Below are 24,365 nucleotides of genomic sequence, written 5' to 3'. Positions count from 1 at the left end.
GCAGACCTTGCCTAGCCATTCCAGGCCTGGGGGGGAGGGGAGATGTATGCAGGAACACAGATATGCATACGGTGCAGGTACGTGTTTGTTCGGTATGGGCCCCCAGGGCTCTCTGCCAACTCCTCCCGGGACTAAGATCCCCACCCACTTCCACAGATCCGTAGCCCCAGGGACTTTCCCTTCCCCCCTCCCCGGAAGTTGCCTCCAGACCCTGCGTGGGGCCCCATCCCGACCACAGCCCGGGTTAGGAAGGAAGAAGGCCTGGGTCAATCCCAGCTCGGCCTCGTCTTTCTCATGTGTAAAACCCGGCGGTTGGCCTCCGCGACTACAAATCTACAAATTCGCGATCATCCCCACCTCAGAAAGGGGAACGCAGGGATCAGAGAGAAATGCCTGGCTGCCGCCAGGGCTCTAGTTAGTGGGGGAAGGGCAGGATTCGAACCTAGGTCTTCACCTCAGTTTTCCCCGTCCCCACGTGACCTCTAAGAGGTTCTGGGACGCGGCGCAGGGAGCTCTGCCGACTGGTTCTAGGGCGAATACTTCCGGGAGACTTCCTCCTCTCTCTTCTTTAATACTGGGCTCCGCCCTGGAGCAGCCCGGGGGGGGGTGGGGGGTGGGGGAACCAGCGCTTCGCGCCCCGCCCCTCTCTCCCTCACGCGCGCGCCCTCCCTGCCGCCCCGCCCCTTTCCTCCGCCCCTCCCCCCCGCGCGCGCCCTCTTTTTCTCCCCAGCACTTGTTTCTCCCCCCTTCCCTCGGCTCGCGCTCGCCCTCCTCCCCGCGGCGAGGTGGAGCAGGGCTCTCGTTTTCGCTAGCTCGCTCAGCCGCGGTCCGTGGCGGTTGCTGCCCCACGTTAGGGGAGGCACTTCCGGTGTGTGACTGGGTGGCCGGATGACGTGGCTGAGTCAGAGGAAGAAGCTGAGGCGAAGGCAGCGGCGGCGGAGCGGACTCGGTGGGGCGGGGGCTACGCTCGGCCGCGGGCGGTGACGGCGACGGCGACGGCGACGGCGGGTCCGGTTCGGGCAGCGCCGAGGCGGCGGGGGCAGCGGCTGGGCCCCGGCCCTGTGCGTCCGTGTGCGCGCGCCCCTTGGATGTGAATCGGCGGCGGCGGCAGCGGCAGCGGAGGAGCCTCGGGCGGAGGGCCGGCCGGCGCCGGGCGGGGGGGAGTGCGCACCATGGAGCCGCGGCGGGGGGTCGCCCGCGCGACGGCGGCGGCGGTGGCGCTGCTGCTGCTGCTGCTGCCGCCCCGGGGCCGGGCGGACGAGCACGATCACACGGTGAGGCGCCGCGCGGCCTCGGCCTCGCTCCCGGGGGGCCCCGGGCGGGCCCGGCCCGGCCCGGACGAAGCCTCGGAGCTCTGCGCACCGAGCGTCGGGCCTGGTCGGGCGCGGGAGGGGACCCGGGCCACTTAATCCGTGGGGCGTGAGCTTGAGGGGAGTCTGTTCGAGGGCCCGTATTTGGGGGAGGACTCCTCCTGTCCCGGAGCCCTGGGTCCTATTACCGGGGCTGCTTTGCCCTACGATACAATGGTATTAAACACTGACCTGGCAAGCTCCTACAGAAAGCGCTGACCACTTGTGGTGGCCGCCTCCAAACCCGGGGGGTTCGGTCTTCGGTCTGGAGGCGGGGGACGGGACTCGTGAGCCGTGTCAGGAAATGAGGATCATTACACGTGTGCAGCCTCCACTTCCACCTCCACGCAGGCCCGCGCCGTGTCCGGGCCAGCAACTTTTCTCCCCTCCAGGCCTCGGCCCCGCCGGACTCGGAGGAGGCTCTGTTTTGGCATTGTAGGCAAGGCTGGAGCAGGCTGGGGACAATTTGCTTTTACCATTAACTGACTAGTTGACATAATCAACCTTTAAAATCCAAGCAACTTTTTGCCCCTTGCTTAGAACGACTTCTCTCAGTGCTAGGGTGTTATTGAGGAGATCTGAAAGTCTTATTCACTGAGGTAAAACCCGGGCCAGCCTTGTCACCGCATAGGCTTTCCGGTACTGAGTTGTGTTAGAAGTTACTGAAGTCCTGCATGGACGAGTCACTTTCCTTATCCCTGAACCTGTTTTCTCAGACTAGGTAGTGGAAATGAATGACTTGATGAATGGGGTTGGAATATTGGTTTCGGTTATCTTTTATAGTCGCTGATAAATGAAAAAAAACAAACACCACCTCCCGTGTGAATCTGTGATTCTGATTCTCTATTTCATGGAACTTGAAAATCTAACTTGTTTACCCTGGTATTAGGCTAGCCCCTCGATCTGACAACTTCTTGGGCTTCAAAAGTTAATATTAATACCAGCATATACAAGTTATAATAGTTGGTAAATGTCAAATGATCACATCTGGATACTTATTAAGATTTGAAGAGTTCATTTATTTTAGCATTTATTTTGTTTTGTTTAGAGGCAGTGTTTTGTAATAGAAGGGACATTGCTTTTGTAGTTTGATGATCTGAGTTCAGTTTCAGGTCCTTCGACTTAGTTAAAAAAAAAAACGTACATGACCTTGGGCAAATTTAAAGTGAAGATAATAGATTTTGAGCCTTAGTTTTTTTTTTTTTTTTTTTTTTTTCCATTTCTAAAGTGGGATTGGGAATAGATAATTTTTAAAGTATTTCCTAATTGTAAATATATGATTGGCTTTAAAAATATTTTGGTCCCCCTCCCCCCTTTTTAATCTGTTATTTTCCAAAGATTCTCAACCACCAGAGAACTTATGTGTAGTAAATATAGTTAAATAAAAATATCAACAAGTTGGCAAGACCTGCCTGTGTGACTTATTATACACCCTTATTCCACTAATTTTAAAAGGAGGCAAGTCACTCCATTTATCACAGTTGTGAAGTTTTAAAATCTGCTTTCCTTAACACCCCTGTGGACTTTGCATAAATTCTGGTTTTAGTCATTTGCTCTCCACTGGATCATGAACTTTCCCATGCTCTAAATTGTCATCTTTTATTGTTTTAACAATATTTTAAATTCTCACATCATAGTTGTTCACCCATTCAGTTGGTCAACAAGAGTAAATGTTAAGCTTTTGATGCTGGCAATACAGGGAATGGCAAAAGATCACTGTGTCCCTACAGGACACAGCGCTGGGGAAGGCCCAAGGACTGGGAACGACCTTCTCTGGAAAGAATTTGAATTGAGAGTCTTGAAAGAAACTGGGGAATCTAGGAGAGATGGAAATTAAGAGGGAGGAGCTAGGCACTAAAGAAGCAGGGGTTCCGCCGGTGCAAATGTACAGTGAAGAGATGTAATGTCTTGTATTGGTAACTAGGAGCACAATGTGATTAAGTCATAGTATGTGTAGGGGAGAATAGAGTATAAAAAGACTAGGAAGGTAGGAAAGGGCCAGGTTGTGAGGAACTTTTAAGTGCCAAAAGGAGGATCCTGGAGACAATAGGGAGCCACTGGAGTTTAATGAGTGGTGGGTGATATAGTCAAACCTGCCCCTTAGGAAAATTACATGGGTATTTTGAGTGGAGGATGAATTGGAACCCCCATTGGGGAACACTGGAACCAGTTGGGAAACCAGTTAGAAGACTTATAATAATCCAATGGAAAGGTTATAAGGGCCTGAACTAGGGTGGTAGTTATGAGAATGGAAAGGGATGTTATAGGAGAGTTATCAAGTAGGAACAATAAAATTTGACAATAACTTGGGAATTAATTACTACTGTGATCATACAATCTATTTCTTAGCCTCTTTTCATTCACTCTTGTAGCATTAGTGGGTATTTTCAGTTCTTTGTTACTATGATAAAATGTTGCTGTATTTGACCTTGGTGGAGAAAAGGGGTGGGAACATATTCATTATATATCTCTAGTTGGGTCTAATATACACTTGATTTTTTTCTAATATGTTTCCAAATTGTTTTACAGGATCAATTCACATTGAGCTTGTGTAATTCTACTTTCCATGTAAAAATGTTAACTTTCATGTGAGAATTTTCATTTCTCTTAACTAAATAATTGTAAAAGAGCTATTTTCAATGACCATGTAGAACTTTCTTGGGATAATTTACTTTTTTTTTTTTTTTTTTAATTTTTAAAAAAAATTTATTTATGGGGTGATTTACTTTTAATTTTTATTGGATGCTCTACTGGTTGAAAGAACAGTTGTTAAGTCTATTCTTTTGAATATTTTATAAAAACCACTACTACATTTAGTTAGGAAAAAAAGTTCCTAAGTACAGGATATGCAAAGTTAAGATTCAATTCCCTTAGGTGCTTAGATCTGATGGGGAGGCATAACTGAGATACATTTAGGAAACTTAACGGGGTCATAATTTTGAAACTTGGAAGATTCCTTAGCTAAAGACCAATCCCTTTCATTTTACAGATGAACAAACTGAGGCTCAGAAAAAGGTTGTCATTTGCCTGGTATTCCTCATTTGGGTGGTAGTGGAAGTCAAACTCAAATGTTGACTAAAAGAACAGTGCTATAGCTAAAATGCCATGTGCCACTTATAAATTAAAATGAGATAAGTTATTGCAAAGGAGAGGTCCAAACAAGTTGTGAGTGAGGAAAATTACTCTTATAACATTGTTTAATTGTACCAAATATGCACAAATGTTCATGAGAAATGTTTGAACTTATATTTTATGATTTACAATACTATGCATAGGAAAAATTTTGACCTCTACATTTAATGAAGAAATGTTTTGAAGGTCTTTGGAATAATCATAAATGATTAAGCAAAAACATTAGTTTTATTCTTAGGAATTTTCATTTCCAGGAATTTGTAGTAATTAAATGACTTTTCAGAGATGAGAAAAATGTAGATAATAAATAATGATTATTGTAACTCATCATAGAAAGTAATATTTTGAAGAGTTGCTGAGTAAAACTGGAGCCCCATGTGCATGTCATTTTACTTACCTGAACTGAATTGTACTCACTGATCTCTCATTACCAAATATTGAATAAGTATAAAGTATTGTTTTAAAATTTGAGGAAATGTCCCCTGAAACTTTGCCTTTTCTTAAACTTACTGAATAATTGAAAATGGGCATTCAAGGACATAATAATGAATAAATAAAAGAGATGAGGTACTAAGATCAATTGAAGTTTTTTCTATTGTAAGAAGATCAATTGAAGTTTTTTCTATTGTAAGAGAAACCTGTGCATTTTTGAAGACAGAGAAAAAGGAATGAATGGAAAGGCTATGCTGAGGGAGGGAGTGAAAGTTAAGAGACTGGTTTTATGGGCCAAGTAGATGCTAGCTAAATGAGTACTTATGAATTGCATTTACTATTGGAAGGCAGTTTTTAATAGCTCAAGTTAAGTAACTTTGATGTGAAGTATGTTTTCCAGTAGTAAAATTTAAAGATAAAAACAAAATTAAGTAAAACTGTAAATTTTTATTGTTTGGGAAGATGAAAAAGAATGTTTAAGATTACTCATTTTGATTGTCGACCACAAATTTGTTGATTATATATTTGGCAGTGCCACAGAATGCAAATGCTATACTGTCTTTTTATAAGTTAATTAGAGTAAAATAAGTGGGGAGGATGGACTATTCCCACCCAGCAGGACATTTCTTATATTTTTAAGTATATAAATCTTTTGAGATTCTAGATCAGAGATTCTCAGCCTGGGGTTCATGTATTTATTTAAAAAAAAAAAAACAAAAAAAAACAAATTGATAACTTTCAATACAATTGTTTTCCTTAATAGTCATGTATTTTATACACTTTAAAACATTTAAAAAAGGACATAGAAGCTTCAGCAGACTATCATAGGGAGTGTATGATGCAAAAAATATTAAGAACTGCTTTAAATGAAAATATGGCTAGAGTGGCTTCAGAATTTCAGTGGAAAATTCCTGGATTGTTTTGAAAAAACTTAGGATGCTTTGAAAATAAAACACTAGCAAAATGGATCTTAAAGTAATTTCACTTTGTAAATCCTTTTTCTTAATCTATAAGAAGATAATATTGATCTTTCCTATTCTAATAACTTAAGATCCTATGAACTATGATATGAAGTACTTTATTTTATGTATGCTTATGTCAACTAAATGACAGTGCAAAGAGGCGCTGGACCTGGACTATGGAAAACTTGAATTCAATTTTGACCTCTGATACTTGCTAGCTACATCAGCCAATAAACATTTATTAAACTCCTACTGTGTTCCAGTCACTATGCTAAATTCTAGGGATTCAAATACAAAAAGGAGTACCTTAAGGAATTTACTAGCCAAAACGCTGGGGCTCTCGTGTGTTCCTCCCCTCCAAAAAGGGGAGAAGGGAGTGGGCTAGGGCATGGCAGAGAAGTCTGGAAGTAATGCTGCTGGGTGAGAAATGAGCTATCTGAACTGAGCTGTTCACCTCTTTAAATGGAGGTTTGCAATTCCTGGCGCCACCCTTCCATCCCAGAAGACTAGGAGGGTAGTGATGCTGGGGGGATATTGAAGGCTGATAAGGTCTTAGAGGAATTTATTACCCCATTAATGAGATTCCTGGGGTGTGGAAATCAGAGAAATTAAACCTAAGCTAGTGCAGCAGGGTAAGAATGAGTAGATGCTGAATAAGTCAGTTGTTGTCTACCTCAGTTTCTTCTACTGTAAGATGATGACAGTAGCACCTTCTCAGGATTGTTGTGAGGATAAAATGAGATATTTTCAAAATGCTTTTAATACTTTAAATGCTATGTTCATGCAAACATCCTCTTATTATCATGTTCTAGAGATGGATTCTTACTAGGAGTTCTTGAAGGGGTTGTCTGTCAACTTCCTTTAAATATTTTTGTTACTGTATCATAATTAGTCTCTTTGTAATCCTAATTATTTTATCTTATGCTTTCAAAAAGTATTCTGAGAAGGAGTGTATATGTATAAGCTTCAACCACTACTCAAAGTGAGGAGTCGATGATTAGTAGGTACATATCTCTTTAGACATCTGTAAAAATTTTGGAAAATAAGTCACATTTTAAGTACACTATTAGGACTTATACAAAAAGGAAAGGTGGTGCAACATTTTGTAAAGAATTCTTTTGTAAGGGAAGCTAATCTCTAATTTTAGGAGCTTTTGATATTTGATTCTGGGGTGTGGGAGGCAATTGGTGTTAAATAACTTATTCAGGATCACACAGCTTACTATGTGTAAGTGTCTGAGACCAGATTTGAACTCCTGTCCTCTTGACTTCAGAGTTGGTGCTCTACCCACTGTGCCATTTAACTGCCCCTGATCTTAATATGAAGCTTGATTTTAATTTTAAATTTATCATTATTTAATAGAACTATATTTCTGAATTGCACCAAGTATTGAAGAAACTATGAGACCCAACAAAGGGCTAAGACCTTGAAGTTTGTCCAAGAATTAAAATTTAGCTTTATTTCTCTTTTCTTGTTATCTTTTTCATAAGGACACTAACTTAACCCAAATTATAAACATAAAGAAATTGGACTGAATCAGAGGTTTTTAACTCATGAGACTCAAACAAAGGATGGGATTTGTAGATAGATTTCAGCGCATTTGTGAAATTGGATCAGAAAGAAATTTCACTAACCTCTAACTGAAATACAGCTTTTTCTCTGATAATTTAAAATCATTATTCTGAGGTGTATATGATTGTCCAAGAGGAGTCCATACTCAAAAAAGATTAATCTTTCTGACAAGTTAATTCCCGAAAGTCCATTCTGGTTCTAACATTCTGTGATCTTTGATAGCTACTAATTGATATTTTTTCAGTTTTCTTTTAGTTTCTATTGAATCTTTACATTTAAACATTTCATAATATGTTTTTTCACTCTAATCCACATTTGGTTTGTGGCATTTTAAGGGAACCTAAATAGATATAATCCTAATTCATTCAACAAATAACTGAGTTCCTACCAATGATCTCATTATTTAGTATTAGAAGGAGGGGTGGAAAAATGCACAGAAATGTATAAGTAGAAATAGCATTGCCCCTAAAGAATATATCTGTTTAGGGAAGAAAATAAGACATTTGTTATTTTCATTATTGAGAGGCATGTTTATTAACATATATGTATATTGGTTCTTTTGGAAGGAAAGGTTCAAATGCAGATGAGTCAGGTACTTGGAAAGATCTGATTAGTTTATAATGAACATAGTTAGAAAAGAAGTCTGAAACTAGCATAATGAATCATTGGAAGCCAATGCTGGATAATATTGGAAGGAAAATTTTTTTTTTAAAGAATACTAATGTGCACAACAGCAAATTTTCTCTGGATCATAGTAAGTGAAAAGCCTAAATATGAACTAGCAATACAATGATAAGCATTTAAAAGAAAATTATCACAGTACAGATGTAAATACATGGAAGAATATAGAGAAACTGGAGTAGTTGTGTGAATTATAACAAACATTCATGTAGTGCTTCAAGGTTTGCAAAGCATTTCAAATACATTCTCATATTTGAACCTTACAACACACTTTGAGGTATATGTTATTATCTCAATTCACAGATGAAGATGTTGAGGATCAAAGGGTTAAATGATTTACCTATGTATGGTAAATCAACTAATATCAAAAGAGATTTGTTACTCCAAGACCCCCGGGTGTTCTTTTCATTAAATCTTGTTTCTTTGAAAAGCTTTAAGTTATGATAAGCTGTGAAAAATTAGAAAATTTGGTAAAAATAAAGTTGTATGTAAAGTACTTTATAGATTTTAAAAGTGTTGTCCGAATACTAGTTATTATTAATTAGCTTCAGGCCAATGATTTCCTTGGTATATGGAATTCCTAGTGTGGATATACCCCCTACTAATAATCAAACACTACCAACTATTTTTCATGTTAGATTCTTCAGATAGTTGCTTAGAACACCAAAGAGCTTAAATGAGTTGGCCCAGGAACATACTTAAGACTTGACCTTGAAAGAAATCTCAGGATCCTTTTACTCTAATAAAAACTATTAAGGACCCTAAAGAGAAGAGAGCATTGGTTTATGTGAGTTGTATTTGCTGTAATTTACAAAACATCTTAATAGTATTATAAAAATAATTTTGACATCATGGACGTCATGAAAAAGTCCCAGAAAACCTAGAGGTTCTGAACTACGTTTTGAGAACTGCTATTGTATACTATATATTATATGCTGCTGCTGTTTTAAAAAAAGTTTTTATATTTCTTTAAGCAACTGACATCTTCAGAGAAAAGACATTCAATTTTTATATTTATTGTTATTGAGTCCCAATTACGCGCAACACTTTAGGAGGTGCTAAGGGGCATGGAAAGGTAAATGACAGGGTCCATATCTCAAAGACCTGAGAATTTTTTTTCCTTGAGTTTTTAAATCAATTAAAACATCTACAATTTTACTTTTATCTTTAGTTATTTTATGGAACAAGGAAAGGGAACTCATAACAAATATAGAAGATCAAACCTTTTGCAACTTTGATACTTCTTCAGAATAAATGGGATACATGGATTTATACCATGTGTGTATATGTGTATAATTATTAGGAAAGACTTTGTCATAAATGTAATGACATCCATCTTGTTTTTTACTAAGTTTGGTAGCTTTTTTTTTTTTTTTTTTTTTTTTTTGGATCACTCATTAAAGTTTTCCTAAAAAAAAAAAAAAGTAAGCAGGATACTGTGTGGAACATGCACTAGGTTGGCAGTCAGAAGATATCCTGCTTTGCCAGACAAGTTGTGTGGCTTTGAGGAAGTCACTTGTAGGCCTTGGTTTCCTTGTATGACTGGAGCGCTAAAGTCCTCTGACCTATGTTCCCCACCAGATTATAGACTGAAGGACTTTGTCTAAAACTGTTTTGTATTCCTAGTAATTTACAGTACTCCACATAACATGGTTTGACCTAAATATTTGTTGTTGACACACTCCCAGTTGTATTGGATTAGAGTGGTGTAGGCATAGAATGGAGGCTTAGTGCAACTGTGAGGAAGTTAGAACTTCCCTGGTTTTCTGCTTGTCATCTCTAAAATGATAGGGTTGTTTTTGACAGTCTTCAAGTTTCCTTGCAGCTTTAAATTTCTGATGTTAATATCATAAGATAAAAGAAAAAAGAATCAGCAGAATTGCCTCATTGAGTAATATAATGGGCAGAGTCCTGTGTTGGAATTAGGAAATTTGGTTCAAATCTTGATTCTGTACTTTAGTGAGTTTGTGGTTCTGAGCAAATGCTTTTGGAGCATTTTTCATCTGTGATATAATACTCGTCTTATCATATGGATTGTTGTGAGGAAGTTCCTTTTTTTTTTTTTTTAAATTGTAAAGGTCTCTGCAAATGTAAACTATATATAGAATGAAAGAGGTTCGTTGAAGATGAATATTAGTGTTAAGCCTGGGTGAATGAAAGACTTATGTTAAAGAAAAAATTGGATAACTGGAAGAAAAGATATTTGACTAGGTAAATGACAAGTTGTTCTTGTGACAAATTGAGTAGAAATGCCTACTAACAAGTTGGATATAAAGACCTGAAAACTTATGTGACATACCAGGGTTTGAGATACAGATTAAGGAGGCATTCCTGCCTCAGTGCTAGAAAAGAGATCTCTGTAATCTCCTTCATGATAGTAATTATGGAATGACCCCCTCTGGGAGACAGTACAAAGGGAAGTCGCACCGTCTTATAAATTGTTCAAATAAGAAGAGAAGCTAATGTGTTAATTCAGTGTCAGTAAGTATGCTAACATGATTCTTTCCTCTAAGGCGCATACACACACATTTATATTTGATAAAAAACAAATTTTGTGTTTGAATGAAAAAATTGAGGCAATATTTTTAGGAGTGGGAATGTTTTGTATTTATAACTAGAAGGGATATTAGGAGTCATCTACCTCCTTGATAGGGAAACTGAGTCTTAAGAGGTAATGACTTGCATAAAGTTTCTGAGTAATAGAGCCTGAATTTGTCCTTGACTTTTGCATCCATGTTCTTGTTGTTAAACTACATTTTTTGTTCATGATATATGCTAAAATTTACTCCACTTATAAAATCATAGAATATTACAATTGGAAGAAACTCTTACAGGTCATCTGATCTAATCAATTTACAGATGAGGAAATTGAGACCCATAGTCATGCAGCTAGATTGAGGGGCTAGTCTGAAATGAGGGGCTTGGGCATTCTGATGAAACTCAGTTCTAGCAGATTCTTCCTTTCATTCCACTTTGTGAATTGTCTGAATTTAGTATATTTACAATTCAATCTACTTTATTTTTAAACTGCATTTTTATTGACCTATGTTTCCTATTAGCTCCTCTCCTCTTCTAGAGAACCATACTTTCCAATAGGGTAGAGACTCTACCAGTGATTTCAGTGATATATGGAGATCATTTTTTTGTTTGTTTGTTTGTTTATTTCATTTTCAATGGTATTTTATTTTTTCCAAACACATTCTAAAGATGACTTTCAACATTCATTTTTGTAAGACTTTGTATTCCAAATTTTTCTTCTCTCCCTTCCCCCTTCTCAACATAACAAGCAATCTGATACAGTTCTTTTAAACATATTTCCATATTTGTCATGTGCAAGAAAAACAGTCTGAAAGGGACAAGAAACCAACCAACCAGCCAAAAAAAAAAAAAAAAAGGCAAAGTACTGTGTTTGGATTCACATTATCTCCATAATTCTCTCTGGACGTGGATGGCCTTTTTCATCCTAAGTCTATTGGAATTGGCTTGAATCGCTCATTCTTGGAAAGAGTCCCATCCATTCTAGCTGGTCATCACATAATCTTTTGTTGGTGTATACAGTGTTCTCTTGGTTCTGCTCATTTTACTCAGCATCAGTTCATGTAAGTCTCTCCAGGCCTTTCTGAAATCATCCCGTTGGTCATTTCTTACAGAACAATAATAATATTCCATAATATTCATATACTACAATTTATTAAGCCATTCTTCAATTGATAGGCATCCATCCATTTCCAGTTTCTTGCCACTACAAATAGGACTGCCACAAGGTTTTTTTTTGTGTTTTGTTTTTTTTTTAACATGTGGAGCCTTTTCCCTCCTTCTGGGATTCAGGCCCAGTACGTGTGCACAGTTTGATAGCCCTTTGGGCATGGTTCCAAATTGCTTTCCTGGATAGTTGGATCAGTTCACAACTCTCAACAATTCATTAGTGATGAAGCTCCAGCTTAAGGAAATTTCTTTTAGTGCAATTCAGCACTTTTGTATCTTGGAATCTTAGTCTGAGAACTTCTCTTGGGTTACGCAGCCTGGAGGGTTCTTCCTGGCTTTGACTTTGGCTCCTTACTATACCACATAACAAAACTGACCAATTTATTGAAAAAAGATGCCATTTACTTTATTTTTTAAAAATTTATTTAATAGTTTTTATTTACCAGATAATATGCATAGGTAATTTTACAACATTGGCAATTGCCAAACCTTTTGTTCTAATTTTTCCCCTCCTTTTCCCCTTCCCCCCATGGCAGGTTGACCAATATATGTTAAATATGTTAAAGTATAAATTAAATACAATAGATGTATACATGTCCAAACAGTTGTTTTGCTGTACAAAAAGAATCAGCCTTTGAAATAGTGTATAATTAGCCTGTGAAGGAAATCCAAAATGCAGGCAGACAAAAATAGAGGGATTGGGAATTCTATGTAGTAGTTCATAGTCATCTCCCAGAGTTCTTTCACGGGGTGTAGCTGGTTCAATTCATTACTGATGCCATTTACTTTTTTTTAAAAAATAGATTTTTATTTTATTTTTTTACTGTAGAGAGCTTTTATAATCTGACTCTGTAATCCTACATTATTTGTTCTTTCTCTGATTTTTAAGGATTTCCTTCTATAAATTGCTTTTTTTTCTTTTGGTTCTATAATAAGAACTATTAAAGTAGCCAGTATAGGAGAATGGAAAGCAGCTTTAAATATTCTTTTCAGTATGCTGTGATTGTGCTTTAGGAAGAAGGTATTCTAGAGGGTATAAAGTTTTGGTTGGTTAGAAAAGTTGATAGGAAATGGGTATTAAAGGTACAGATAATAGCCATGTATATAAAGATACTATTTATTGGTGAATATTAAGAGCTAAGTATAGATCACCTGGTAAATATTCAGAGTTAGAGAGTTTGTTTGGGATTAGAATAAAGCATCTGGCAAAATAAAAATTAATATTTAAGAAATGCATAAAAGCTTGGACCAGAAATAATGGATAAGTGATTGAATAAGATATTTTTTGACTTCATTCCTTCACAGATTCTCAGTGTAGGAGAGAGGCATGTAGTTTTTTAACTCTTTTAACTTTTTTGTGCTATTAAATTGATTTAATTTGTACATATCCTTGTTTTAATATTCTTAACCTATGTCAATTTATTTTTGAAATAATCAAGTAGTGAAAAAATTAGAAATTCAAAAACTAGAAGGAATCTTGATCACGTAGGCAAACTCTCATTTTATAGATGAAGAAATCAAGATTGAGGGATTTTTTTTTTCCCTTTTCTTTTCTCCATCAAACCACTTAGTGACTATCAGAACTAGTACCTGGAATTAGATATTTTGATGGATAATTGATCTTAGATGTTGAGGGAAATAATAAGAATAATGACTGAATCATTGTTTACAAAGTGTTTTCACCACAACAGTTCTGTGGATTAAATATTGAAGATAAAAGTCAGGAAACGCTCAGGCTTTTAAAGTTTATATGTTTTACCTTTGGTCATAAAATAAGAGTTGGAGCTGAGACTAAATTTTTTGAGGTTTATATCATTGGAAAACAATGCTGGAAAAGATTAACTGTGGCATAATGCTCTACTAGAAGTTATGTAGAAGTCTAAAGATAAAATTCCATATATGTGTGTTTTTTACTTGTTAATATCATCTTTATTGGTGAAAGAAACCAATAACTAAAATTAGCTTTTTGGGTTGTTTTTCAATTTTGTGTCTCTTGGTTTGTTAGTTCCAGCAGTGCTGAGGTACAACAAATCACCATGGTGGAAAGGTATCTGGAATGAATTCATAGGCTTAAACATTTCCAGGTCAAGGGACAAAGCTTTATTATGATGCTTTTAAAAGTGGCAGAGTTACTAATGAATTTGCAATTGATAAGAGGGAAGATGGGACTGGACTTTAAACAGATATATCTCATTTCTTTAGTAAATGGTGGTTGTGACCTCCCTATTTATATTAGATAGCCTTGGAAGTTGGGATTCAACACATAGCTTATAAGTTAACAGTGGGCTTCAATACAGGATAGTTCTGTCTGTACGTAATTCCACAGAATCATTTTCTCACAAGGATGCACTTAGATACTGGGTTGCAATTACAGACATAGTATTTTGCTTGACTCCATTCATTCCATCAATAGTATGGTGTATGTGATTGTATATATGTATGTGTATACATACAGATAACTGTATTAGATAAAATGTGAAAAGTTCCATGAAAACCTAAATTTCAAATCCAGTCTCAGATACTTACCCTACTAATTGTGTGATCCTGGACAAGTAATTAATCTCTGTTTACCTTAGATGTTTTTGACCAAAAAAGTACAATACTTTTAATTTAAATTTATAATTTTATATTCTAATGTGCTTTCTTTTTAGTACCAAGATAAAGAAGAAGTTGTTTTATGGATGAATACCGTAGGACCATACCACAATCGACAAGAAACTTATAAATACTTCTCACTTCCTTTCTGTGTGGGATCGAAAAAAAGCATCAGCCATTACCATGAAACACTGGGAGAAGCACTTCAAGGAGTTGAGTTGGAGTTTAGTGGCTTAGATATAAAATTCAAAGGTAAATATTTCAGAATTTATAATTTAGAAATTAGGCATTAAGAAATTCTTTAGTCTGTAAGTTAAGTCTTAGAAAATTCTATATATGTTTTAATAAAGATTTTGAAACATTTAGAAAACTTGTAGCTAGACTACTTTTTAAATCTATTTAGAAAATTTAAATAACATTTGTTTTCTTAGAGTTTAACTGATATTCTTTTTCTAGCAACCTGTAAAAAGTTGTTGGAGTTAAAAGAGGACTATGTTGAGGGAACTGGGTATTATTAGCCTGGAAAAAATACTTAAGGAGCATGTGATCAATGTCTTCAGGTATTTGAAGGAGTGTCATATAGGGAAAGTGAAAGATTTGGCTTGTTTGTTTGCCCCCACTGGGTAGAACCAAGAGCTGTGGGTAGAAAATGTAAAAGAGACCAATTTAGGATTGCTATGAGGAAGGACTGGAAATAGTTAGAGCTGCCTAGTAGTGGACTGAGTTAATATGGGAGGGGAAGCATGTGCTCTAATTGCTTGTCCTTTGCTGAGCACTAGGCGAAATGCTGGAGATACAAATAGGACAGCAAAGATGTGCCAGCAGTTCTTAAATTGGTCACATTCTCATTGGATGAAATATTGTCCAAAGGAGAATGCATTTTCATGGCGACAAAATGACTCAGTGGCTTTTTAGGGCCTGGCAGCAAACAAAGTAGAAGGCAAGATAGCGGGGCCATGAGGACTATAGAGAACATAATAGCAGGGCAAATTTGGGTCCATGTGCTGACAGACATAGACTTGGACTCTAGGGCACCCCAGATAGAGTTAGGGATGAGGTAATGTGTCCGGCACTGGTGGGAATGGGAAAAATTGACTGCTGGTGATGCTCCTCTGTTCTGATGCCTTTTCTCAGGCTAGGACAGAAGAAGGGAAGGTCCTTTGTGCTTTTCAATGGTTGCCCATTATTGCTTCTGTCTGCTCTGGATCATGGTTAAATAGATAGGAGCTCCTGATAGATTTCTAAGGAAGGACCCAGGACAAGGCGTGCTTTGGGATCACTCAAAGTAAGGGGTGGGTGTAGATGATAATTTAGCAGATGATAATAAAGTCTTATTAGACAAGGAGAGAAGACGACCTATCTTTACACCTCTTCCAACATTGAACTGTGTGTGTATAATAAGTCAGGTAGAATTTTGATTAGCATTTCTCTTATGATTTGGACTGATCTTTCACGTGGCTTGCTGATAATTTGCTGGTTTTGAACAATTTTTAATGTGATTTATTAAAAGTTTTATTTTTTCAAAAATCATTTATTTCATAGGAGCAGGATTATGGATTTCAAGACCCATTTCTCCTTTAGGAGATTGTGCATGTTATTCTGATAGATGTTATGTGAAAGTTATGTCTTTATATGACATGTACTGCAGACCTTTCCTTTAATCTGTTTCTTTTTAATTTGAGAGATGCTATTTTTTAGTCAAAATTTTTCAGGTCATTTATAAAATCAATCCTATTAAAAATAAAAAATTTTTAGTGACTAAAAATTTTATTTTTCTCCCTACTTGCGTAAAAAGATGATTCAGTTTTTTCTTTTACTTTTTATTGGTTAAAAAATTTTTGATCTTTAATGAAGGTAAAGTTTCTGTAGTGTGTATATGATGTAAGGTTTGGCCCTGAATTCAATTTTTGCTATGCAACTTTACAAATTTCCTATGAGTTTTTTTTTTAAATAAGTTTTTATTGATATCTTTGGCTATTTTCTATCAGCATAATTTCTCCAATGTCCTTCCTCCTACTCCCAGAGAACTATATCATATATAAGTAAAGGCAAAAAGAAGAAAATTAATATAACTATTCAATTCCTTGAAAAAGTCTGAAAATATGTACAATGTACTATACCCATGACTTTCCCACCTCTGTGAAGTAGCAAGAGGGTATCTCATATTTCTTTCTTTCTTTTTTGGAGCCATGATTCTACAACATTTATTTTTGATAGGATTTTTTGTTGTTGAGTTTTGTTTTTTGTTTAACATTTTTATAATCATTGTGTAAGGGGTAGCTAGGTAATAGTGGCACAATGGTAGAGTGCTAGATCTAGAACCAAATTTGGCCTTGAACAGTAGTTCTGAGGCAAATCACTTACCTTGTTTGCCTCAATTTTCTCATTTGTAAAATATGCTGGAGAAGGAAATGGCAAACCACTTCATTATCTTTGCCTAGACAACCCCAAGAGTCAGATGAGACTGGACAATGTTGGTTCCCTTGTTCTGCATACTTTTATTTTGCATGAGTTCATATAAATCTTTTCCATGCTTTTCTAAATTTGTGGTTTTGTTAAAATATGTGCTTCTTAAGGAACTTTTCTTTAAATTATATATGTATAGATAAATGTGGAAATATGTTTAGAAGAATTTCACATATTTAAACTATATTGGATTACTTGCTTCCTTGGGGAGAGGGTTTTGGGAGTAAGGGAGAGAAAAATTTGGAGCACAGGTTTTATAAGAGTGAATGTTGAAAATTATCTTTACGTGTACTTTGAAAATAAAAAGCTATTATTTAAAATAAAATATACATACTTAGTGCTTTCATCTTTGTTACTTGAATGAATTTATTAGTCACAGTTTAATAATTTAGTGACTGAAAGAAAAATTAATAAAAATAATTTTTGTGGGCAAAACTTAAAAGGATAATTAAAATATATTCTTCTGAGAATTATTAATTAACTTACTAAGTGATATAGACTGACCTCTTGAAGAATCTTTTTAAGAGCTCAAACTGATGATATATTTATCTTAGTGCACAGTGTATTGATCATTCTAGTCTCACCTTACTGTTACTCTCCTCCTATTTTACAGGAGATAAAACTACAGAAAAGATTAAGTTTAGGGAAGGTGACTTTTTAAATGTTTTTTATTGTATATCTCACAAATTTGTGGTCTAATTAGACTATTTTAACTTAAGCAGATGACGTGCAAACCAACTACTGTGAAATTGACTTAGACAAAGCGAAAAGAGATGCTTTTGTATATGCTATCAAGAATCACTACTGGTACCAGATGTACATCGATGATTTACCAATATGGGGTAAAGTATAATTTAAAGTTCATTTTGGCATTTTCTTTATCAGCATTATTTAATCACTTGCACTGAATTGGTTCCTGCCTTTATAGTGATTAAAGTAATTCCTCTAGGAATTCAGAAGAAAAGAAAGGGTCTTCAGTGAAGAGTATGAAGGAAATGGTTTTTGTGGGATTTTTAGTTGCAAAGGAGAAAGGCTGAATTTAGACAGACCCTTATAGTCACCAAGCTAAAACATCAACCTTGAAGTTGTTAGTATGATGAGTTGTAAATATAAGCATTAGAGCCATCTACTTTTAGGAGGTCTGGACCTTGACAAAAACAGTTGATCTGGAACATATCATACTTGTGTATTTTGCAGGGATTAAACATTTTTTAATTGTGAAAGAAAAAAATGTACATGTGCCCCAAAGAATATTAATTAGGAGCTCTAAAATTCCTTTTATCTTCTTAAAAAGCATTATAATCCCTTGACAAGGTCATTTATGTCATAAGGAATAAATTCATTTGACCAGGTAGAGGTAATTGAAAATATGAGGCTTATTTAATGTTTGGAGTTAGAGGGACCTATGTTTTCTTCCAGCTCTGCTATTTAATATTTTTGGATTTGGTTAGCACTTTATCTCAATGGGTTTATCTGTAAAAAGGTGATATGTGAGCTCTCTTCCAGTTCTAAATTTAAAATTTCTGATCCTGTGAAGGTGTTTCAGGGGAAAAGAGAGGAAAGATTGAGGTAGAGTGTGCAAGATCTTGAACAAATGGTTTGTGAAGTTGACAAAGAGAAGACATACTTGACTAATGGAAAGTAATTTTGTATCTCCTGCTACCCTTAGGTACTTAAGAGTTTTGGGCACAGTGTTTATGTTTAGTGAATGCTTTTGAATGAGTTCAGTTAAAAATTCTAAGTCCTTTTCGTGTGGTAGTGAATGGAATTAAAATAGTCCCTGTCCTCCAGAAACTTAAAATATAGTAAAGAAGATATAGCATGTATGTTCATTAACTGGTGTATTCAGAGTATAATGAGAAATTTGAAGTTGGAAAGATCTTTTATATCAAAGACCTTCAAGAAACTGAAGTATTGGCTGAGGGGGTTGGAAGGAATAGGTGACTGAAAGTGTTTATTGGTTGTTTTCACTTCTTACATTGACTTCCAGTTGGAGTCTTTCATCATTTTGTCCTTTGTATTTGCTTGTGTTTTCAGAAAAAAATAGAATGATGGTGGAAAATTCAGGAATTCAAATTTATATTCTAGGCTACCAATGATTTTATTACTTAAAAAAAATCATTCAGTGTCAGTTTTGTTTTTGGCAAAAACATGGCATTTCCTTTCCTATATTATAAAATTGTAATGCAATTTAAGATAAGATAGTTATGAAAATATTTTAGAAAGTAAAGATCTATACAACTGTGAGCTAATAGACAGGATAGGTCTTGCAAACAGGAAGATAGGGCTTTAGGACCTACCTCTGACATATATTATCTATGTGACTATGGGTAAATCACTTAAGTCCTCAGTGCCCCTGCTAGCTCTTATAAGATTGAATTATAAACAGATGGCTGTTCTGCATTATTGAGAGTCCATACTGTGAATTCCCCGCACTGACGAAATCACAGGACCAGATAAAAATTTATATCAGATTTGAGGGATTCTCTTTCCTTCTAGTAGTAGTAATGGATTACCCTGACCTATACAATCAGCCTTCTTTTTTTCTTTATGACCTCTTGTCTGGAATTGTAGAACAGACAATTTTTTTTTCTGCTCTAAAATAGTCGGCTTCTCTGAGGATCAGCACACACACACACGTTTAGTTCATATTCCTCACAAATAGGTCTGAAGTTGATTAATAAGAAATTTATTGTAACTGAATACTATAACTTTTATGTGTTTGATTTACTTGTTTGATCATCTTGAAATCTGGGTCTGATAAAGAAAAGGATGTCTTGTACAGTTTTCTGTAGTGCACATAAATTCACTTTTGTTCTGCAAGATTTGCTCCTGCATGTAACAAAATCTGCCCTTAAAATTAGCCTTTTAGACTAGAAAAACTATGCATATTTTCATAATGCATATTATGAATTATGCTATTATCTTTTTTCTAACAAAGAGTGCTGTTAAATACCATAAAGTTGGGAGTCTACTGCTGTTTGGCAGGACAGTTACAAAACAGTTATTGTAAATAATTGGGCTTCATAGTATTTATTTACCTTTTTCCAATTGAATATTATGGAAGTAACATACTCTCAGCTTTTAGGAAAACTAGAAAAAAGAGATTTCTTTTTAGTAATTAGTGATATTGCATTGTAAAATGTTAGCATTTTATCTTTTATAGGTATTGTTGGTGAAGCAGATGAAGATGCTGAAGATTACTATCTTTGGACCTACAAAAGGCTGGAAATAGGTTTCAATGGAAATAGAATTGTGGATGTTAACTTAACTAGTGAAGGAAAGGTGAAACTGATAGCAAATACTAAAATTTCAATGTCATATTCAGTAAGTATTTAAAAATATGCCATTCAGAGAGCAGTATTTAGTTCATATTCCTCACCATTATCTGTTTTAGAATAGAAGTAGATAAATAAGAAATTTGTTGTAACTAAATATTATAACTTTTGTCTATTTGACTTAATCTGTCCCATCATCTTGAAAACAGGTTCTAATTAAGAAAAGGACATCTTGAGTCCAGCTTTCTGTAGTGCATATAAGTTCAGTTTTGTTCTGCAGGATTTGCTCTGGGATGTAACAAAATTTATCCTCAAAACTAGCTTAGACTAGAAAAACTGTATGTATTCATACATATTATGAATTATTTTATCTCTTTTCTAAAAAAGAGTGCTATTAAGTACTCATTTTAACATTTGAGCCTATTGTTTGGCAGGGCAGTTGCAAACCAGTTTGTAATTTCTTCATACTCCCACTGGGTGGGATATGATCTGTCAATGAAATGTTCATCAGAGGGGAGATTTTTAACAATTGATGGCAAAATCTACTCGTAATACTTTCTGAAATAGGGAATGGTAGAATGAAGAAAGTAACTTTTGTAGGGAGAGCCTTTCTTTCCTAATCACACTCCTTGACTTGGGTAACTAGAAAAATGAACTTGGAGTAGCCAATTTTCAGTGTCTTTTTTCAGTGTCGTATATATGTACTTTTGCAAATAATATTTGAATAATTTTACTTATGAAGTTCTTTTGGTGTGATCAAGAAGTAATTCAATCTAAAAATGAAGTTCTCTTGGTTCTTATTTTGATTAATTTCAGATATTAAACTTATCCTAGATTAAAACATTAGCCAACAATAGATTTTGAAAACTGAACCCTTGTCACTCTTAGAAGATCCTTATGTTGATATGTGTGTAGAGAAATATGCACTAATTCCTTTTTTTATACTTGTTTTGAAGTGCCAATAATGAAAGCCACTTTCCAGCCTGTCTCTAGTTTCTTAATACTTTTAAATTTATTTTAAAATTTTCTTTGATTTTTATAAATTATTCAAAATAATATTTATTTCAGGTGAAATGGAAAAAATCAGATATAAAATTTGAAGATCGATTTGACAAATATCTTGATCCATCTTTTTTTCAACACAGGGTATGTAAAATATTTTGCATATTTAAGACATTTGATGCATATTAATTTCTTTCACTTTTTCCCCATTGAATTGACTTAATGAAGTGTAGTGAAATTTGTAAGGCATTCTTTGGAAATGAAACTTATTAGATGTCACTGATAGGTAAATGACCATCCCTCTTTGAAATAAAATATAATTCTTTGAGGTCTTAGTTACATCTAATGTGAGAATGTTAGACTCCATAGGGTGGAGAAAGAACATTTATTAAGAGCATTCTTGATAGTAGGCTGCTGGTCCCTGTGCTAAGGGTGTCCTGAAAGCGAGATCATTCCTGTCAGAAAGGAGCTTACATCTTAAAGGGGAAATTGAAAACAAAAAGCTGCTGAGGGAAGGGCAGTTCTTGGAGGAGCGGGTATAAAGGAAGTGTGTGCTACAAGAATGAGGTGGGAAGGGAAAAGGAAAAGGACAGAAAGGAAAGGCTTCCTTGCCTCCAAGCTGGAGGGCTCAGGCAGGAATTCTAAATAAAGTTATTAATTATGTTTAGGTTCCCATTCTGGATTATAGAAAACTTCTGTAAACAAAATAGAATACTAGAATTATAGAATTGTGGAACTGAAGGGATTTTAACGTTCCACTAGTTTGGGGAATATTGATAATAAGCACATTTCTCATTTGACACATAAAAAACTTGAGACTCAGAGAGATAAGAAGTCATCTCAAAAACAGTACTACAACCTTGCATGCAACATGTGCTCACTCAGACTTTCTGCCAGAGCCCTACCACTAGTGTCTCAAGTTTCTTAATCTGTTAGTGATCATAATGTTTTCACTGAGAAGGCAGTCAATGTGTTCTGGCATTTAAGGAACCAGCCTTAGAGTCTTGTAGGAAGACTATGGTTGAAGTTCCACCTCTACTAGTCATTGTGACCTCTTGATGTCTCCACACCTTAGGACTTAGAATACTTTTCAATTGCAGAACAAGTGCCTCTTAGTACTTATGTATAGCACTTACCTCTGTTGTTAGATAGAATTTTTTCACTGGGAATTCTCCACACTGAGGAAATCTCATGGCCTGGACAAAAAAAAAAGAAAAAAAAAACCCAAAATTATTATTTGAACAATTTATTTCACAAAATTTTTGTGAAGATAGTATGTTATAAATAATAAGGTACTAGGTAAAGTGTGTTGTTGTCATCATAGATTCTTAATAAAAATTGAGTTAATGATTGCTTTTTTAGCCTATTATAAAAGAAAATAGACTTTACTTATTCTCATAGGACTACTTGGTCAGGAAGAATAGTTTTTGCATAGTTGAGGGATTGTAGGATCCTTGGATTTAAAGCTGAGACGTTACTCAGCATCTAATCTGAATCCTGCATTTTAGAGAGGAGGAAATTGAAGCCCAAGTTGTCTGACAACTTCCCTGAGGTTCACCTGGTAGTAAATAGCAGAAATGAAATTTAAATCGAGCCCTTTGACAACAGATCCTTTGTCATTTTTTGGCTATCCCCCATTTAATTTCTATAAATTATTAGTAAATTTGGTATTGTTGCTTAGATAAAGCTTGCATAAGTGATACTTCATTCCTGGATGTCCTATAATAGACTGTCATATTTTTATTCTAAGATGTATGTTTGTTATTTTGAACTTTGTCCAACAGGATCTCTTCCCATCAGAAGTTTCCCACTCAAATAGGATTTTAATTCATACATAAAATTTCCCCTTTTAATTCAATTAGTTTGAGTTTTGAAGAGAAGTTTTTATTGTACTATAAGCTGTAAGCTTCTGCACCTTGATTTTGTCTTTTGGCAGCAAAAGGATAGCTTAATAAAATTGAAGCTGTGGGGTTTTTTTCCCCATTGTAGGGTCATAGTTCTACTTTCATCTGCCTGCTTAGATGTTTCATCTTGGATATCTGTTGTCACCTTAAACTCAATGTATCTAACACCAAATTTTTTAGCTTCTCTCCAAAATCATTTTCCTGTCATGACTTATGATTATTTTTTCCAAGAAGGAAGAATACTCTTTGCTTGACTCTAGCTTTCTCATCATCATTGTTCCATTGAAATAAAATTATTTTGAATCAGAATATTAAGCATTATCCATTAATAAATTTATAGGCAGTTTTCAAGAAAACTTCTGAAACATTTTTTAAAAACAATAATAACAATATAAATTTCTGTGGTTTAATTTTTCCCTTTACATTCCTGCATAATATACTCAAGAGGAGAATCATTTCTTATTACTTATTTACAGGTTCTATAGAACTTAGGACACAGTGTTATACATACTCTAAATGCTTCTTAAATATTTCCCAAGTGAAAAAATTTGTCCTTAGGAAAGAGATATTTATATACCTATACTATATCCTCTGAGTTTCATATCATATACGTACACACACACACACACACACACACACACACACACACACACACACACACACACATACATAACCTCTTTGCAAAGCACTTAGTAGAATTCCTAGGAAATCTTAATTTTTGGATCTGGATGAATTAAGAGTTGGAGGGTAGGTTAAAGGAACAGAACTGAATAAAAAAAAAAATCCCTTTACCTCAAACCCCAAAACTAATTTACTCTGGGCTAAGCTAATAGAGAATAACTTTTTTTAGTTATTCAATGTAATTAATGCTTATTATTTAGTACTTTTAAGCTGTTGGAGATAATTATTTTATATATATTTACATATTATATATATATATATATATACACATACATACACACACACTAATAATAACTTACTAGTAATACTTACATTACTTATAAGCTGTAGGAGAAATACTGAAATGGGGTCCCTGCCCTCAAAAGGATCCTATTCCAACTTCTGAGACAAGACAACATACATAAACTAATGATAATGTTATCAAAACATGATTAAGTACTAAAATATGTGACTCATGCTATAAAAGAAGGGATATAAGGGAAGCTAGAAACAGTTAAGAGTAGACTTCAAGTAGAATATAAAACTTGAGTTAGCCCTTTAAAGTTGGGAGATTTTAATAAGGGTAGGGGGGATACTTAGTTGAAAAAGTGTCCCAACAAGAGCAGA

The 24,365-nt window shown here is 35.6% G+C and overlaps 1 protein-coding gene across 2 annotated transcripts in view; it reads left to right on the top strand.

The window, feature by feature from the left end:
* Window positions 1–1,070: 1,070 nt before the first annotated feature.
* Window positions 1,071–24,365, top strand: part of TM9SF3 (transmembrane 9 superfamily member 3) — a 50,958-nt gene continuing 27,663 nt past the window's right edge. Inside the window, exons 1-5 of one of the 2 annotated variants that reach the window (XM_074295955.1) lie at window positions 1,071–1,274; window positions 14,485–14,680; window positions 17,617–17,736; window positions 20,061–20,221; window positions 21,241–21,318. In XM_074295955.1, the coding sequence (XP_074152056.1) occupies window positions 1,173–1,274; window positions 14,485–14,680; window positions 17,617–17,736; window positions 20,061–20,221; window positions 21,241–21,318 (657 nt within the window). In that variant the 5' untranslated portion in view covers window positions 1,071–1,172. Of the gene's footprint in view, window positions 1,275–14,484; window positions 14,681–17,613; window positions 17,737–20,060; window positions 20,222–21,240; window positions 21,319–24,365 lie in introns of both variants that reach the window. The other variant, XM_074295954.1, reaches the window with a different exon arrangement.

The sequence above is a fragment of the Sminthopsis crassicaudata genome, chromosome 2 (genome assembly GCF_048593235.1).
Source record: "Sminthopsis crassicaudata isolate SCR6 chromosome 2, ASM4859323v1, whole genome shotgun sequence".
Classification (NCBI taxonomy): Eukaryota; Metazoa; Chordata; class Mammalia; order Dasyuromorphia; family Dasyuridae; genus Sminthopsis; species Sminthopsis crassicaudata.
This window is presented reverse-complemented; position numbering and strand designations above follow the sequence as displayed.